Genomic DNA, 18,074 nt, shown 5'->3' on the forward strand with positions numbered 1-18,074 from the left:
AGGGTACATGTGCATAACGTGCAGGTTTGTTACATATATATACTTGTGCCATGTTGCTGTACTGCACCCATCAACTCGTCATTTACATCAGGTATAACTCCCAATGCAATCCCTCCCCCCTCCCCCCTCCCCATGATAGGCCCCGGTGTGTGATGTTCCCCTCCCTGAGTCCGAGTGATCTCATTGTTCAGTTCCCACCTATGAGTGAGAACATGCGGTGTTTGGTTTTCTGTTCTTGCGATAGTTTGCTAAGAATGATGGATTCCAGCTGCATCCAAGTCCCTACAAAGGACTCAAACTCATCCTTTTTTATGGCTGCATAGTATTCCATGGTGTATATGTGCCACATTTTCTTAATCCAATCTGTCACTGATGGACATTTGGGTTGATTCCAAGTCTTTGCTATTGTGAATAGTGCTGCAATAAACATACGTGTGCATGTGTCTTTATAGCAGCATAATTTATAATCCTTTGGGTATATACCCAGTAATGGGATGGCTGGGTCATATGGTACATCTAGTTCTAGATCCTTGAGGAATCGCCATACTGTTTTCCATAATGGTTGAACTAGTTTACAATCCCACCAACAGTGTAAAAGTGTTCCTATTTCTCCACATCCTCTCCAGCACCTGTTGTTTCCTGACTTTTTAATGATTGCCATTCTAACTGGTGTGAGATGGTATCTCATTGTGGTTTTGATTTGCATTTCTCTGATGGCCAGTGATGATGAGCATTTTTTCATGTGTCTGTTGGCTGTATGAATGTCTTCTTTTGAGAAATGTCTGTTCATGTCCTTTGCCCACTTTTTGATGGGGTTGTTTGTTTTTTTCTTGTCAATTTGTTTGAGTTCTTTGTAGGTTCTGGATATTAGCCCTTTGTCAGATGAGTAGATTGCAAATATTTTTTCCCCATTCTGCAGGTTGCCTGTTCACTCTGATGGTAGTGTCTTTTGCTGTGCAGAAGCTCTTTAGTTTAATGAGATCCCATTTGTCAATTTTGGCTTTTGCTGCCGTTGCTTTTGGTGTTTTAGACATGAAATCTTTGCCCATGCCTATGTCCTGAATGGTACTACCTAGGTTTTCCTCTAGGATTTTTATGGTATTAGGTCTAACATTTAAGTCTCTAATCCATCTTGAATTAATTTTCGTATAAGGAGTAAGGAAAGGATCCAGTTTCAGCTTTCTACTTATGGCTAGCCAATTTTCCCAGCACCATTTATTAAATAGGGAATCCTTTCCCCATTTCTTGTTTCTCTCAGGTTTGTCAAAGATCAAATGGCTGTAGATGTGTGGTATTATTTCTGAGGACTCTGTTCTGTTCCATTGGTCTATATCTCTGTTTTGGTACCAGTACCATGCTGTTTTGGTTACTGTAGCCTTGTAGTATAGTTTGAAGTCAGGTAGCGTGATGCCTCCAGCTTTGTTCTTTTGACTTAGGATTGTCTTGGAGATGCGGGCTCTTTTTTGGTTCCATATGAACTTTAAAGCAGTTTTTTCCAATTCTGTGAAGAAACTCATTGGTAGCTTGATGGGGATGGCATTGAATCTATAAATAACCTTGAGCAGTATGGCCATTTTCACGATATTGATTCTTCCTATCCATGAGCATGGTATGTTCTTCCATTTGTTTGTGTCCTCTTTTATTTCACTGAGCAGTGGTTTGTAGTTCTCCTTGAAGAGGTCCTTTACATCCCTTGTAAGTTGGATTCCTAGGTATTTTATTCTCTTTGAAGCAATTGTGAATGGAAGTTCATTCCTGATTTGGCTCTCTGTTTGTCTGTTACTGGTGTATAAGAATGCTTGTGATTTTTGCATATTAATTTTGTATCCTGAGACTTTGCTGAAGTTGCTTATCAGCTTAAGGAGATTTTGGGCTGAGACAATGGGGTTTTCTAAATATACAATCATGTCATCTGCAAACAGGGACAATTTAACTTCTTCTTTTCCTAACTGAATACCCTTGATTTCTTTCTCTTGCCTGATTGCCCTAGCCAGAACTTCCAACACTATGTTGAATAGGAGTGGTGAGAGAGAGCATCCCTGTCTTGTGCCAGTTTTCAAAGGGAATTTTTCCAGTTTTTGCCCATTCAGTATGATATTGGCTGTGGGTTTGTCATAAATAGCTCTTATTATTTTGAGGTATGTTCCATCAATACCGAATTTATTGAGCGTTTTTAGCATGAAGGGCTGTTGAATTTTGTCAAAAGCCTTTTCTGCATCAATTGAGATAATCATGTGGTTCTTGTCTTTGGTTCTGTTTATATGCTGGATTATGTTTATTGATTTGCGAATGTTGAACCAGCCTTGCATCCCAGGGATGAAGCCCACTTGATCATGGTGGATAAGCTTTTTGATGTGTTGCTGAATCCGGTTTGCCAGTATTTTATTGAGGATTTTTGCATCGATGTTCATCAGGGATATTGGTCTAAAATTCTCTTTTTTTGTTGTGTCTCTGCCAGGCTTTGGTATCAGGATGATGTTGGCCTCATAAAATGAGTTAGGGAGGATTCCCTCTTTTTCTATTGCTTGGAATAGTTTCAGAAGGAATGGTACCAACTCCTCCTTGTACCTCTGGTAGAATTCAGCTGTGAATCCATCTGGTCCTGGACTTTTTTTGGTTGGTAGGCTATTAATTGTTGCCTCAATTTCAGAGCCTGCTATTGGTCTATTCAGGGATTCAACTTCTTCCTGGTTTAGTCTTGGAAGAGTGTAAGTGTCCAGGAAATTATCCATTTCTTCTAGATTTTCCAGTTTATTTGCGTAGAGGTGTTTATAGTATTCTCTGATGGTAGTTTGTATTTCTGTGGGGTCGGTGGTGATACCCCCTTGATCATTTTTAATTGCGTCGATTTGATTCTTCTCTCTTTTCTTCTTTATTAGTCTGGCTAGTGGTCTGTCAATTTTGTTGATCTTTTCAAAAAACCAACTCCTGGATTCATTGATTTTTCGGAGGGTTTTTTGTGTCTCTATCTCCTTCAGTTCTGCTCTGATCTTAGTTATTTCTTGCCTTCTGCTAGCTTTCGAATGTGTTTGCTCTTGCTTCTCTAGTTCTTTTAATTGCGATGTTAAAGTGTCAATTTTAGATCTTTCCTGCTTTCTCTTGTGGGCATTTAGTGCTATAAATTTCCCTCTACACACTGCTTTAAATGTGTCCCAGAGATTCTGGTATGTTGTATCTTTGTTCTCATTGGTTTCAAAGAACATCTTTATTTCTGCCTTCATTTCGTTATGTACCCAGTAGTCATTCAGGAGCAGGTTGTTCAGTTTCCATGTAGTTGAGTGGTTTTGAGTGAGTTTCTTAGTCCTGAGTTCTAGTTTGATTGCACTGTGGTCTGAGAGACAGTTTGTTATAATTTCTGTTCTTGTACATTTGCTGAGGAGTGCTTTACTTCCAATTACGTGGTCAATTTTGGAGTAAGTATGATGTGGTGCTGAGAAGAATGTATATTCTGTTGATTTGGGGTGGAGAGTTCTATAGATGTCTATTAGGTCTGCTTGCTGCAGAGATGAGTTCAATTCCTGGATATCCTTGTTAACTTTCTGTCTCGTTGATCTTTCTAATGTTGACAGTGGAGTGTTGAAGTCTCCCATTATTATTGTATGGGAGTCTAAGTCTCTTTGTAAGTCTCTAAGGACTTGCTTTATGAATCTGGGTGCTCCTGTATTGGGTGCATATATATTTAGGATAGATAGCTCTTCCTGTTGAATTGATCCCTTTACCATTATGTAATGGCCTTCTTTGTCTCTTTTGATCTTTGATGGTTTAAAGTCTGTTTTATCAGAGACTAGTATTGCAACCCCTGCTTTTTTTTGTTCTCCATTTGCTTGGTAAATCTTCCTCCATCCTTTTATTTTGAGCCTATGTATGTCTCTGCGTGTGAGATGGGTCTCCTGAATACAGCAGACTGATGGGTCTTGACTCTTTATCCAGTTTGCCAGTCTGTGTCTTTTAATTGGAGCATTTAGTCCATTTACATTTAACGTTAAGATTGTTGTGTGTGAACTTGATCCTGCCATTATGATATTAACTGGTTATTTTGCTCATTAGTTGATGCAGTTTCTTCCTAGCCTCAATGGTCTTTACATTTTGGCATGTTTTTGCAATGGCTGGTACCGGTTGTTCCTTTCCATGTTGAGTGCTTCCTTCAGGATCTCTTGTAAGGCAGGCCTAGTGGTGACAAAATCTCTAAGCATTTGCTTATCTGTAAAGGATTTTATTTCTCCTTCACTTATGAAACTTAGTTTGGCTGGATATGAAATTCTGGGTTTAAAATTCTTTTCTTTAAGAATGTTGAATATTGGCCCCCACTCTCTTCTGGCTTGTAGAGTTTCTGCTGAGAGATCTGCTGTTAGTCTGATGGGCTTCCCTTTGTGGGTAACCCGACCTTTCTCTCTGGCTGCCCTTAAGATTTTTTCCTTCATTTCAACTTTGGTGAATCTGGCAATTATGTGTCTTGGAGTTGCTCTTCTCGAGGAGTATCTTTGTGGCGTTCTCTGTATTTCCTGGATTTGAATGTTGGCCTGCCCTACTAGGTTGGGGAAGTTCTCCTGGATGATATCCTGAAGAGTGTTTTCCAACTTGGTTCCATTTTCCCCCTCACTTTCAGGCACCCCAATCAGACGTAGATTTGGTCTTTTTACATAATCCCATACTTCTTGCAGGCTTTGTTCATTTCTTTTTCTTCTTTTTTCTTTTGGTTTCTCTTCTCGCTTCATTTCATTCATTTGATCCTCAATCGCTGATACTCTTTCTTCCAGTTGATCGAGTCGGTTACTGAAGCTTGTGCATTTGTCACGTATTTCTCGTGTCATGGTTTTCATCTCTTTCATTTCGTTTAGGACCTTCTCTGCATTAATTACTCTAGCCATCAATTCTTCCACTTTTTTTTCAAGATTTTTAGTTTCTTTGCGCTGGGTACGTAATTCCTCCTTTAGCTCTGAGAAATTTGATGGACTGAAGCCTTCTTCTCTCATCTCGTCAAAGTCATTCTCCGTCCAGCTTTGATCCGTTGCTGGCGATGAGCTGCGCTCCTTTGCCGGGGGAGATGCGCTCTTATTTTTTGAATTTCCAGCTTTTCTGCCCTGCTTTTTCCCCATCTTTGTGGTTTTATCTGCCTCTGGTCTTTGATGATGGTGATGTACTGATGGGGTTTTGGTGTAGGTGTCCTTCCTGTTTGATAGTTTTCCTTCTAACAGTCAGGACCCTCAGCTGTAGGTCTGTTGGAGATTGCTTGAGGTCCACTCCAGACCCTGTTTGCCTGGGTATCAGCAGCAGAGGCTGCAGAAGATAGAATATTTCTGAACAGCGAGTGTACCTGTCTGATTCTTGCTTTGGAAGCTTCCTCTCAGGGGTGTACTCCTCCCTGTGAGGTGTGGGGTGTCAGACTGCCCCTAGTGGGGGATGTCTCCCAGTTAGGCTACTCAGGGGTCAGGGACCCGCTTGAGCAGGGAGTCTGTCCCTTCTCAGATCTCAACCTCCGTGTTGGGAGATCCACTGCTCTCTTCAAAGCTGTCAGACAGAGTCGTTTGCGTCTGTGCAGAGGTGTCTGTGTGTCTTAGTTTACTAAGAAGATCTTAAAGGTAATAAAAAGTCACCCATCAAAGAAAAGCCCAAGAACTGAAGGATTAACTGCTGAATCCTGCAAAGCATTTTTAAAAAGAACTAACACCAATTATTCTCAAACTCTTACAGGAAATTAAAGAGAAGGGAAAACTTCCCACCTCATTTTATAAGGCCAGCATTTCCCTGATACTACAGTCATAGTAGGACACCATAAGAAAACTACAGGCTGATATGCCTGAAGAACATCAATGCAAAACTTCTCAACAAAATTCTAGCAAACTGAATGTAACAGCACATTAAAAATATCATTTGCCATATTCAAGTGGGACTTATCCATTGGATGTAACGATAATTTAACATACTTAAATTAATAAATGTGATATACCACTTTAACAAAATGAAGGACAAAAAATATGATTATATAGAGACACCGACTTTCAGCGCCTCGGCTCCAGCACCATGGCGCCTTCCAGGAAGTTCTTCGTTGTGGGGAACTGGAAGATGAACGGGCAGAAGCAGAATCTGGGGGAGCTCATTGGCACTCTGAACACTGCCAAGGTGCCGGCCGACACCGAGGTGGTTCGTGCTCCCCCCACTGCCTATATCGACTTTGCCCAGCAAAAGCTAGATCCCAAGACTGCTGTGGCTGCACAGAACTGCTACAAAGTGACTAATGGGGACTTTACTGGGGAGATCAGCCCTGGCATGATCAAAGACTGCGGAGCCACGTGGGTGGTCCTGGGGCACTCAGAGAGAAGGCATGTCTTTGAGGAGTCAGATGAGCTGATTGGGCATAAAGTGGCCCATGCTCTGTCAGAGGGACTCGGAGTAATCGCCTGTATTGGGGAGAAGCTAGATGAAAGGGAAGCTGGCATCACTGAGAAGGTTGTTTTCCAGCAGACAAAGGTCATCGCAGATAATGTGAAAGACTGGAGCAAGGCCGTCCTGGCCTATGAGCCCATGTGGGCCATTGGTACTGGCAAGACTGCAACACCCCAACAGGCCCAGGAAGTACACGAGAAATTCCGAGGATGGCTTGAGTCCAACGTCTCTGAAGCCCTGGCTCAGAGCACCGGTATCATTTATGGAGGCTCTGTGACTGGGGCAACCTACAAGGAGCTGGCCAGCCAGCCTGACGTGGATGGTTTCCTTGTGGGTGGTGCTTCCCTCAAGCCCGAATTCGTGGACATCATCAATGCCAAATAATGAGCCCCATCCATCTTCCCTACCCTTCCTGCCAAGCCAGGGACTAAGCAGCCCAGAAGCCCATTAACTGCCCCTCCCCTACACATGCTTCTGATGGTGTCACCTGCTCCTTCCTGTGGCCTTATCCAAACTGTACCTTCCTTTACTGTTTATATCTTCACCCTGTAATGGTTGGGACCAGGTCAATCCCTTCTCCACTTACTATAATGGCTGGAACTAAACGTCACCAAGGTGGCTTCTCCTCGGCTGAGAGGTGGAAGGGGTGGGATTTGCTCCCGGGTTCCCTAGGCCCTAGTTAAGGCAGGAGAGAAACCATCCTGTCCCTTCTTACATCGTGAGGCCAAGATCCTCCCCTCAGAAGGCAGGAGTGCTGCCCTCTCCCATGGTGCCCATGCCTATGTGCTGTGTACGTGAACCACCCACATGTGAAGGAATAAATACCTGGCACTAGAAAAAAAAAAATGATTATATCAATAGGTGCTGAAAGAGCATTTGACAACATTCAACATCTGTTGATGATTAAAAAAAAAAAAAAAAAAAAAAAACTCTTAACAAAATAGAAACATAAGAAATGTGCCTCAACATGATCAAGTTCACATAATGGCAAGCTCAAGCTAACATTATTCTCAAACGTTCAAAGTTGAAAGCTTTTCCTCTAAGATCAGGAATAAGACAAGGATCCCAACTCTAGGCACTTCTATTCAACATAGTACTGGAAGTTTTAACCAGACCAATTAGGCAAGAAAATAAATAAAAGGTATTTATATAGGAAAAGAAGAAGTGACATTATCTGTTTGTTGTTGACATGATCTTATTTATAGAAAATCCTGAAAACTTTATCAAAAAAACTGTTATAACCAATTAACAAATTTAATTCATTAAAAGTTACAAAATTGAGATACAAAAATCAGTAGCGTTTCTAGGAAGTAACGACAAACTATCTGACAAATAAATTAAGGAAAAAAAGTCTCATTTTCAATAGTATCAAATAATAAAATACTTCAGGTAAACTTAACCAAGAAGGTGAAATGTCTGTGTACTGGAAGCTATAAGACATTGGTGAATGAAAATGAAGACAAATAAATGGAAAGACATCACATGTCCACAGAAAGGAAGAATACATATTATTAAAATGTCCATACTACCCAAGGTGATCTATAGATTCAATGCAATCTCTATCAAATTTACAATGTCATTTTCGATAGAAATAGAAAAAATATCCCAAAATGTGCATGGAACCAGAAAAGACCCCAAATAACCAAAGCAATCTTGGGCAAACAACAAAGCTGGAGGCATCAAATTACCTGAACTCAAATTATACTAAAAGGCTATAGTAATCAAAACAGCATGGTGTTAGCATAACAAAAGACACATTGACCAATAGAACAGGATAGAAGACCAGGGCTAGAAGTAATTCCAAGTATTTATATGGTCATTGGATTTTCAACAAATGTACCAAGAACACACATTGGGGGAAAGACATTCTCTTCAATAACTGGTACTGAAAAAATTAGACATCCACAGGCAGAATAAAATTGGACCTCTATCTCACACCACACAGAAAAATCAGCTCAAAATGGTCAAAGACTTAAATGTAAGACCTGAAACTGTAAAGCTACTAGAAGAAAACATAGAGGAAATGCTCCATGACCATGGTGTGGGCAATAATTTTTTAATGGGATTTCAAAAGCACAAGCAATGAAAGCAAAAGTAGACAAATGACATTTCAGCAAACTAAAAACCTTCTTCAAAGAAAAGAAAAGAAATAACAGAGTGAAGAGATCACTCATAGATTGGGAGAAAATATTTGTAAACCATATATCTGATAAAGGGCTAATATCCAAAACATATAAGATACTCAAACAAGTCAACAGCAGAAAAACAAATAACCAAATTAGAAAATAAGCACAGATCTGGATGATATTTCTCAAAAGAAGAGATACAAATGGCCAACTAATATATGAAGAAAATGTTTAACATTTCTAATCATTAAGGAAGTGCAAATTAAAACTGCAATGAGAAACCACCTCATATCTGTTAGAATGGCTATTATCAGTAAGACAAATGATAACTAGTGTTGGTGAGGATGTGGAGAAAATAAAACCCTTTTACACTGTTGGTGGGATTATAAATTACTACAGTAATTTTGCAAAATAATGTGGAGGTTTCTCAAAAAACTAAAAACATAGTTATACAATATGATCCTGCAATTTTACCATACGATCCAATCCCACTTCTTGGTAAATATCCAAAAAATTGAAATCAGTATGCCTAAAAGGTCTGTACTCCCATGATCATTGCAGCGTATTTAAAATATCCAAGATATGGAAGCACCCTCAGTGTCTACCAATGGAGAAATGAATAAAGAAAAAAATGGTATACATATAATGGATAACTATACCGTCTTTAAAAAGAAGGAAATTCTGTCATTTGTGACAACATAGATGGAACTGAAAGACATTATGCTAAGTGAAATAATCCAAGCAGAGAAAGGCAAACATTGTATGATCCAACTTATATGTAGAATGTAACAAATTCAATCTCACAGAAACAGAGTAGAAAGGTGTTTATCAGAGGCTAGGGGGAGGGTAAGGGATGAGCATAATCAAAAGGCATAAAGTTTCAGTTAAACTGGAGGAATAAGTTTTAGTAATCTGTTGTACTGAATGGTGATTACAGTTAATAATAATGTATTGCATATTTCAAAATTACCAAAAGAATAGATTTTTAATGTTCTCATCACAAAAATATAAGTTGGTGAGGTGATAACACATATTCATTTGATTGACTCTTTCTACACATAGATCAAAATATTATATTGTAACCCATAAGTATATACAATTATTATCTGTGAATTAAAATAAATTTAAGAAATAAAGAAAAATCATGGCAGACGGGAGGCAGGACTAGATTGTAACTCCGAACAGAGCAGCATGTGGAGGCTTGCATTGCTTCTGCAGGACTCGGGAGATACCCCAAATATGAGTGACCCAACTGCGGAAGTGGAAAAGGGAGAACCTCATATCCCAAACACACATCCCCAGTAGAGAAGCTGAAGGTCTGTTTGTGGGAGAAGTTTCCAATTTTTCCTGGAGCTGAGTCAATTTAGAGAGACGCGCAAAATACAGGGGTAGAGGAATCAGCAAAAAGGCCCTGGGAGCTCACTGCATCCCCTATCAGGCCATTCCTGTCTGGCACCACAGGGATTCATCGGGAGGGTGGCCAGAGGAGCAGGGGTTAAAACTTCTCAGGGAGAAGGAAATCTCTACCTGAACCTTGTGACAATTTGAACAAGGCAAGAAGCCTAATGGCCAGAACTCAGGGGAGGGCACAAATCCAGTGTACAGATTCCACAGGCAAGGGAAGAACCAAGCCCTTTTCTTTCACATTTGGGAGGCAGGTAGCCTGGGGCAAGTTTTCAAGCCTGTCTTGCCCTCTACCTGGAAACAGACACAGGGCTGTTGCAGGGACATGGTGGTAGTGACGCTGGCCCTTCGGTTTGCATGGGAGCTGAGTGAGGCCTGTGACTGCCAGTTTTCCCCCATTTCCCTGACAACCTGCATGACTCTGCAGAGGCAGTCATAATCCTCCTAGGTACACAACTCCAGTGAGCTGAGAATCTCACTCTCATCTCCCACAGCAGCCACAGCAAGACCTGCCCAGGGAGAGTCTGAGCTCAGACATGCCGAGCCCCGCCCCAACATGATGATCCTTCCCTATCCAACCTGGTAATGGAAGATAAAGGGCATATAATCTTGGGAGTTCTAGGGCCCCATTCACCACTGATCCCTCTCTATACGACTACATTTGAAGCTTTCTGGAAATTGCCACACCTGGCAGAAGACCAACCAGCACAAAAATAGACCATTAAATCATCAAGCTAAGAACCCTGACAAAGTCCATTGCACTGCCCCCCCGCCAGCCACCTCCACCATAACAGGTGCTGGTATCTACAGCTGAGACACCAATAGACAGTTCACATCACATGACTCTGTGCAGACAACCCCCAGTACCAGCCTGGAGCCAGGTAGACTCACTGGGTGGCTAAGCCCAGAAAGGGACAAAAATCACTGCAGTTCAGGTCAAAGGAAGCCACATCTGTAGGAAAAGGGGGAGAGTATTACATCAAGGGAACACCTTGTGGGACAAAAGAATCTGAACAACAGCCTTCAGTCCTAGACCTTCCCTCTGACAGAGCCTACACAAATGACAAGGAACCAGAAAACCAATACTGTTACTATGACAAAACAAGGCTCTTCAACACCCCCAAAAGATCACAAAAGTTCACCAGCAATGGATCCAAACCAAGAAGAAATCCCTGATTTACCTGAAAAAGAATTCAGGAGGTTAGTTATTAAGCTAATCAGGGAGGGACCAGAGAAAGCAGAAGCCCAATGCAAGGAAATAAAAAAAAAAAATCATACTAGAAGTGAAGGGAAAAATATTCAAGGAAATAGATAGCTTAAAGAAAAATCAATCAAAAATTCAGGAAACACTGGACACACTTTTAGAAATACGAAATGCTCTGGAAAGGCTCAGCACTAGAATTGAACAAGGAGAGGAAAGAAATTCAGAGCTCAAATACAAGGAACAAAGACAAAGAAAAAAGAATAAGAAAAGTATGAACAAAGCCTCCAAGAAGTCTGGGATTATGTTAGTGACCAAACCTAAGAATATTTGGTGTTGCTGAGGAAGAAGAGAATTCTAAAAGCTTGTAAAAACAAATTTGGGGAAGTAATTGAGGAAAATTTCCCCAGTCTTGCTAGAGACCTAGACATCCAAATACATGAAATACAAAGAACACCTGGAAAATTCATCACAAAAAGATCTTCACCTAGGCAAATTATCATCAGGTTATCCAAAGTTAAGATGAAGGAAAGAATCTTAAGAGCTGTGAGACAGAAGTACCAGGTAATCTATACAGGAAAACCTATCAGATTGATAGCAGATTGCTCAGCAGAAAGACTATAAACTGGAACAGAATTAGAAAAAAATGTTTTTAAATTTAGATGGAACTAAAAAAGAGCCCACATAGCCAAGAATGACTAAGCAAAAAGAACAAATCTGGAGGCATCACGCTAGCTGATTTCAAACTATACTATAAGTCCAAAGTCACCAAAACAGCACAGTACTGGTATAAAAATAGGCACATAGACCAATGGAACATAATAGAGAACCCAGAAATAAACCCAAATAGAGCCAACTGATCTTTGACAAAGCAAACAAAACTATAAAATGGGGAAAGGACACCCTTTTCAACAAATGGTGCTGAGATAATTGGCTAGCCACATGTAGGAAAATAAAACTGGATCCTCTTCTCTCACCTTATATAAAAATCAACTTAAGATGGATTAAGGACTTAAACCTAAGACTTGAAACCATAAAAATTCTAGAAGATAACATTGGAAAAAACCCTTCTAGACATTGGCTTAGGCAAAGATTTCATTACCAAGAAACTAAAAGCAAATGAAATAAAAACAAAGATAAATAGCTGGGACCTAGTTAAACCAAGGAGTTTTTGCATGGTAAAAGGAAGAGTCAGCAGAGTAAACAGACAACCCACAGAATGGGAGAAAGTCTTCCCAATCTATACATCCGACAAAGCACTAATATCCAGAATCTACAATGAACTCAAAGAAATCAGTAAGAATAAAACCAAACAATCCAATCAAAAAGTGGGCTAAGGACATAAATAGACAATTCTCAAATGAAGATATACAAATGGCCCATAAATATATGAAAAAATGCTCAATATCACAAATGATCAGGGAGATGCAAATCAATGCAATACCACATTATTCCTGCAAGAATAGCCATAATCAAAACATCCAAAATAGTAAGATATTGGTGTGGATGCAGTGAACAGGGAACACTTCTACACAGGTGGTGGAAATGTAAACTAGTACAGCTGCTATGGAAAACAGTGTGGAGATTCCTTAAAGAACTAAAAGTAGAACTACCATTTTATCCAGCAATACCACTGCTGGGTATCTACCTACAGGAAAAGAAATTACTCGAAAAAGATAATTGCTCACATATGTTGATGGTGAGACAATTCACAATTGCAAAGTCATGGAACCAACCTAATGCACATCAATCAATGAGTGGATAAAGAAACTATGATATATATGTGCGTGTGTGTGTGTGTGTGTGTGTGTGTGTATGATGTGATATATATATATGTGTGCATATATATAATGGAATACTACAATAAACTGTGATATATATATGTGTGTATATATATATGATGGAATACTACACAGCCATAAAAATAAATGAATTCACAGCATTTGCAGTGGTCTGGATGTGATTGGAGACAATTATTCTAAGTGAAGTAACTCAGGAATGGAAAACTAAACATTGTATGTTCTCACTGATATGTGGGAACTGAGCTATGAGGACACAAAGGCATAAGAATTATGCCATGGACTTTGGGGTCTTGGGGGAAAATTGGAGGAGGGCGAGGGATAAAAGACTACAAATATGGTGCAGTGCATACAGCTTGGGTGAGGGGTGCACCAAAATCTCACAGATCCCCACTAAAGAACTTATTCATATAACTAAATACCACCTGTACCCCAATAACTTATGGAAAAATAAAATAAAGTTTAAAAATTATTTCCCCTAAAAATATTTACAATGCATGTGTTAGTATAAATGCAGTGCAGAATAAATTCATCATAGCCTCATGGTATGATGGTTAAAAACTTGAAGTCTAGGAACAGATTCCCTAGGTTAATAGCTTCCTTCTCTATTTACTAGCTATGTGATATGGACAATTTTTAAATCTCCCTGTGACTAGTAACTTCCTCTATAAAAATTGAGAATAATAATATTATTATTGAAAGAATTAAATGAATTGATTTATAAAAATATTGTGGACAGGTCCTACTACAGTGTATGTGCTAATTATTATTACTATTTATCTGGGAAGATAATTTCTGAATTAGCTCTTGAAAAAAGTCATGGACAGAGATTGCTGGAAGAAAAGAGAAGACAGCCATGCCTAGATCCTGGTAGGTATGGAGGCCAGACTCAGCAAGGTGGTCATGGCTTGAGTGCCTATAATCAGGGACACCATTAAGCATAAGGGTAGAAAGTCACTCACTGCATGAGTGAACTCACATTCACAATTGCTACAAAGACAATACAATACCTAGAAATACAACTCACAAGGGATGTGAAGGACCTCTTCAAGGAGCATTGCAAACCACTGCTCAATGAAATAAGAGAGGACACAAACAAATGGAAAAACATTCCATGCTCATGGATAGGAAGAATCAATATCGTGAAAATGGCCATACTGCCCAAAGTAATTTATAGATTCAATGCTATCCCCATCAAGCTACCATTGACTTTCTTCACAGAATTAGAATAAAAGCTAGTTTAAATTTCATATGGAACCAAAAAAGAGCACATATAGCCAAGACGATCCTAAGCAAAAAGAACAAAGCTGGAGGCATCATGCTACCTGACTTCAAACTATACTATAAGGCTACAGTAACCAAAACAGCATGATTCTGGTACCAAAACAGATATATAGACCAATGGAACAGAACAGAGGCCTTAGAAATAATGCCACACATCTACAACCGTTTGATCTCTGACAAACCTGACACACACAAGCAATGGGGAAAGGATTCCCTATTTAATAAATGGTGTTGGGAAAATTGGCTAGCCAAATGCAGAAAATTGAAGCTGGACCCCTTCCTTACACCTTATACAAAAGGTAACTCAAGATGGATTAAAGACTTAAACATAAGACCTAAAACATAAGACATAAAAACTCTAGGAGGAAAACTAGGCATTACAATTCAGGACATAGGCATGGGCAAAGACTTCATAACTAAAACACAAAAAGCAATGAGAACAAAAACCAAAATGACAAATAATATCTAACTAAACTAAAGAGCTTCTGCAAAGCCAAAGAAACTATCATCAGAGTGAACAGGCAACCTACAGAATGGGAGAAAATTTTTGCAATCTATCCATCGGACAAAGGGCTAATGTCCAGAATCTACAAAGAACTGAAACAAATTTACAAGAAAAAAACAACCCCATCAAAAAGTGGGTGAGGGATATGAACAGATACTTCTCAAAAGAAGACATCTATGCAGCCAACAGACATATGAAAAATGCTCATCATCACTGGTCACTAGAGAAATGCAAACCAAAACCACAATGAGATACCATCTCATGCCAGTTAGAATGGCGATCATTAAAAAGTCAGGAAACGACAGATGCTGAAGAGAATGTGGAGAAATAGGAACTAACAAACCCGCACCTTCTGCACACATATTCCAGAACTTAAAGTAAAATAAAATTTAAAAAATTTAAATCACAATAATGTTCCATTGCATACCAGTCAGGATGGCTATTATTAAAAAGTCAAAAAAACAATAGACGCTGGCAAAGCTGCAGAGATAAGTGAACGCTTTTATGCTGTTGGAGAGAATGTAAATTAGTTCACCTGCTGTGGAAAGCACCTTGGAGATTTCTCAAATAACTTGAAATGGAACTACCAATTGGCCCAGCAATCCTGTTACTAGGCGTATATCCAAAAGCAAATGAATTTTTCTACCCAAAAACACATGTACTCATATGTTCACTGCAGCATTATTCACAATAGCAATGACCTGCAGTCAATCTAGGTGTTCATCAATGGTGGATTGGGTAAAGAAAATATAGTATGTATACACTATGGAATACTACACAGCCATAAAAAGGAATGAAATCATGTCCTGTGCAGTAACATGGATGCAACTGGAAGCCATTATCCTAAGCAAATTAACACAGGATACTAAAACCAAATACCGCATGCTATTACTTATATGTGGCAGCTCAGCAATGGATTATACAGATGACAACAAGAGACACAGGGGACTGCTACAGGGAGAAAGGCTTGAAAATCTAACTATGGGGTACTATGCTCACTTCCAGGGTGATAGGTTCAATCACACTCCAAACCTCAGCATCATGCAATATACCCATGTAATAAACCTGCACATGTACCCCCGACATCTAAAATAAAATAAATGCTGACATCTGAAAATAAATGCTGAAATTATAAATAAAAATTTTTATATATGACTATATATGAATATTTATAATTGAATATATATGAATATATAATATATTATGAATATATATAATATATAAATATATAATATATATTTGAATATATAAATATATAATATAGTATATAAATATAACAAATATACTTCCATATATATGTATATATGAAAGTATAAACTATCTTCCAGATCTCTAACCTCAGAGTTTATGGTCTTCTCAATGAAATGACACACCTATACACCAAGATTATAGTGCAAGATAGCATATATTCAAGTACCAGGCAGTATGGTAAAGATGTGTCAATGATATAGAAATTCAGAGAAGTGAAAGATTACATTTTAGAGTTATGGTTCTTAAGAAAATTCTCATGGCAGAGGATATTAAATGTTTGTTATGTTGCATGACAATGTATTAATTCTATAGTTTAATGAACAAACTTCTTGGTGTTATTTTCCTACCATACAAAGAGATCTAGGGTCTCCTTAACCTCCAGAGTGGGAACAAATAACATTTTATATTTTAGTGAAAGTGAGAAGGGGTTGTCATTCTGCAGATAACTTTGTTTGGGGGAGGAAGCCTAATAGAAAGAATGATAATTTAGTGACTGTTGTGAATTGAATTGTGCCCTCCTCCAATTCATATGTTGAAACTCTAACCTCTAGTATCCCATAATATGACTGTATTTAGAGATAAGGCCTTTAAAGAGGTGATTAAGGTAAAATAAGGTCTTTAAGTTGGGTCTTAATCCAAGATGACTGGTGTCCTTAAGATTAGGATACAGACACAGGGGGAAGACCATGCGAAGACCCAGGGAAAGTAGGGGAGTCTACAAGCCAAGGAGAGACACCTCAGAAGACACTAACCCTGCCAACAGCTTGATCTCTGACTTCCAGCCTCCTGAACTGTGAGAAAACAAATTTTTGTTGTTTAGGCTACCCACCCTGTGACACTTTGTTATGGAAGCCCCAGCAAACTCGTACAGATACTTATAATGAAAAAAAATTATTTAGCTCCTGTTTCTGCTGGGCACTTCTTTCATGTTGGTCTGGCTCAGCTAATGTTGATTGGCTTTGCTCATGTGTTTGAAGTTCTTCATCAGGTGAAGGCTGAGGTAAAGTCTGAGTTCACGCTCTTATATGGAAGTGGACAGCCTTTCGGCTATGATTCCTAGTTCTCTCCATGTAGGCTCTTAATTCTCCAGAAGGCTTACCTGGGCTTCTTTACACGCTTCTTGGGATGGCATGAGCAGGAAAAAAAAAATAGTGAGCTCCATAGTGAAAGCACTTTTCAAGCCTCTTGCTTGTATCACATTTGTTAATATCATATTAGCCAACACAGGTCACGTGACCAAATCTAGATGAAAGCAGCAGAGAAAATGACATCTTGATGAGCATAACATCAGAGTCACCTTGCAAAGGGTGCATATGTAGAGGGAAGAGAATAATTTGTGGCCAATTTTGAAATTTACCACAGAGAAAATAGGATTTTGGTGTTTCAAAGATTTAAGGGAAATGAATTTGTTTCCCACAAATACCTATATCCTTAGAGACTGGTACAAGGACTGTACCAGAAGTAGAGAAATTTTGATCCATGTAGAGCATAGTGCTTTGAATGTAGGCCCTAAAACATCTATAGCTTGGGAGTCTTGCTGGTTCGTCATGGCCAAGTTTGGCAGAACAGAGTAAAATTTCCATGAGACAATCAAGCTTCAAGAGACCATGATGGGCAAAATATAAAACTAAAAAATTAAGAAATACTTTAAGGATTCAAGCCCTAGGATAGATAATGGAGAATCAGAGTCAAATCAGCATCAGTAACTGTAAGAAAAAGCAACAGGCAAGAATGACTCTTAGTGGTACAGCAAAAGCCCCTGAAAGTTTAACACAACCATAAGGAGCAAGAAAGTACTCCTGTATAAACTTTCAAATGATTGACTTTGAACTTTTCATCAAACTTGATAACTGTATGCTCAAGCTGGATTGAATTTGATTTAAAATCATAAATAAATGTTGTTTATATTGCATTCCAAATATACTGATAAAAAATTGATACATACACGTAAAAATTAATATGAAAGAGAAGGTCATTTCAAACAGGGTTAATGGCACTAAAGAAGACGAAGAGGAATATGGAGTGTCTCTGAGTGTTTGTTGTGTTTATGTGTATGAATGAGAGGCAAAAGTGGTACTACAGAAACTCCAGAGTACCTGAACAGAAGACATGGTACGTAT

The 18,074-nt window shown here is 39.0% G+C and overlaps 1 protein-coding gene and 1 long non-coding RNA gene across 2 annotated transcripts in view; one reads left to right on the top strand and one right to left on the bottom strand.

The window, feature by feature from the left end:
* The window catches only part of LOC135969043 (uncharacterized), a 309,091-nt gene that overhangs the window by 43,525 nt on the left and 247,492 nt on the right, over positions 1-18,074 (bottom strand). The window lies entirely within an intron of this gene.
* On the top strand, positions 5,993-7,230 carry LOC102120757 (triosephosphate isomerase-like). Its single transcript, XM_005595476.5, has one exon. It carries the CDS (start codon positions 6,022-6,024, stop codon positions 6,766-6,768), a length of 747 nt encoding a protein of 248 aa, XP_005595533.3. The 5' UTR covers positions 5,993-6,021; the 3' UTR covers positions 6,769-7,230.

This window comes from Macaca fascicularis, chromosome X (assembly GCF_037993035.2).
Source record: "Macaca fascicularis isolate 582-1 chromosome X, T2T-MFA8v1.1".
Classification (NCBI taxonomy): Eukaryota; Metazoa; Chordata; class Mammalia; order Primates; family Cercopithecidae; genus Macaca; species Macaca fascicularis.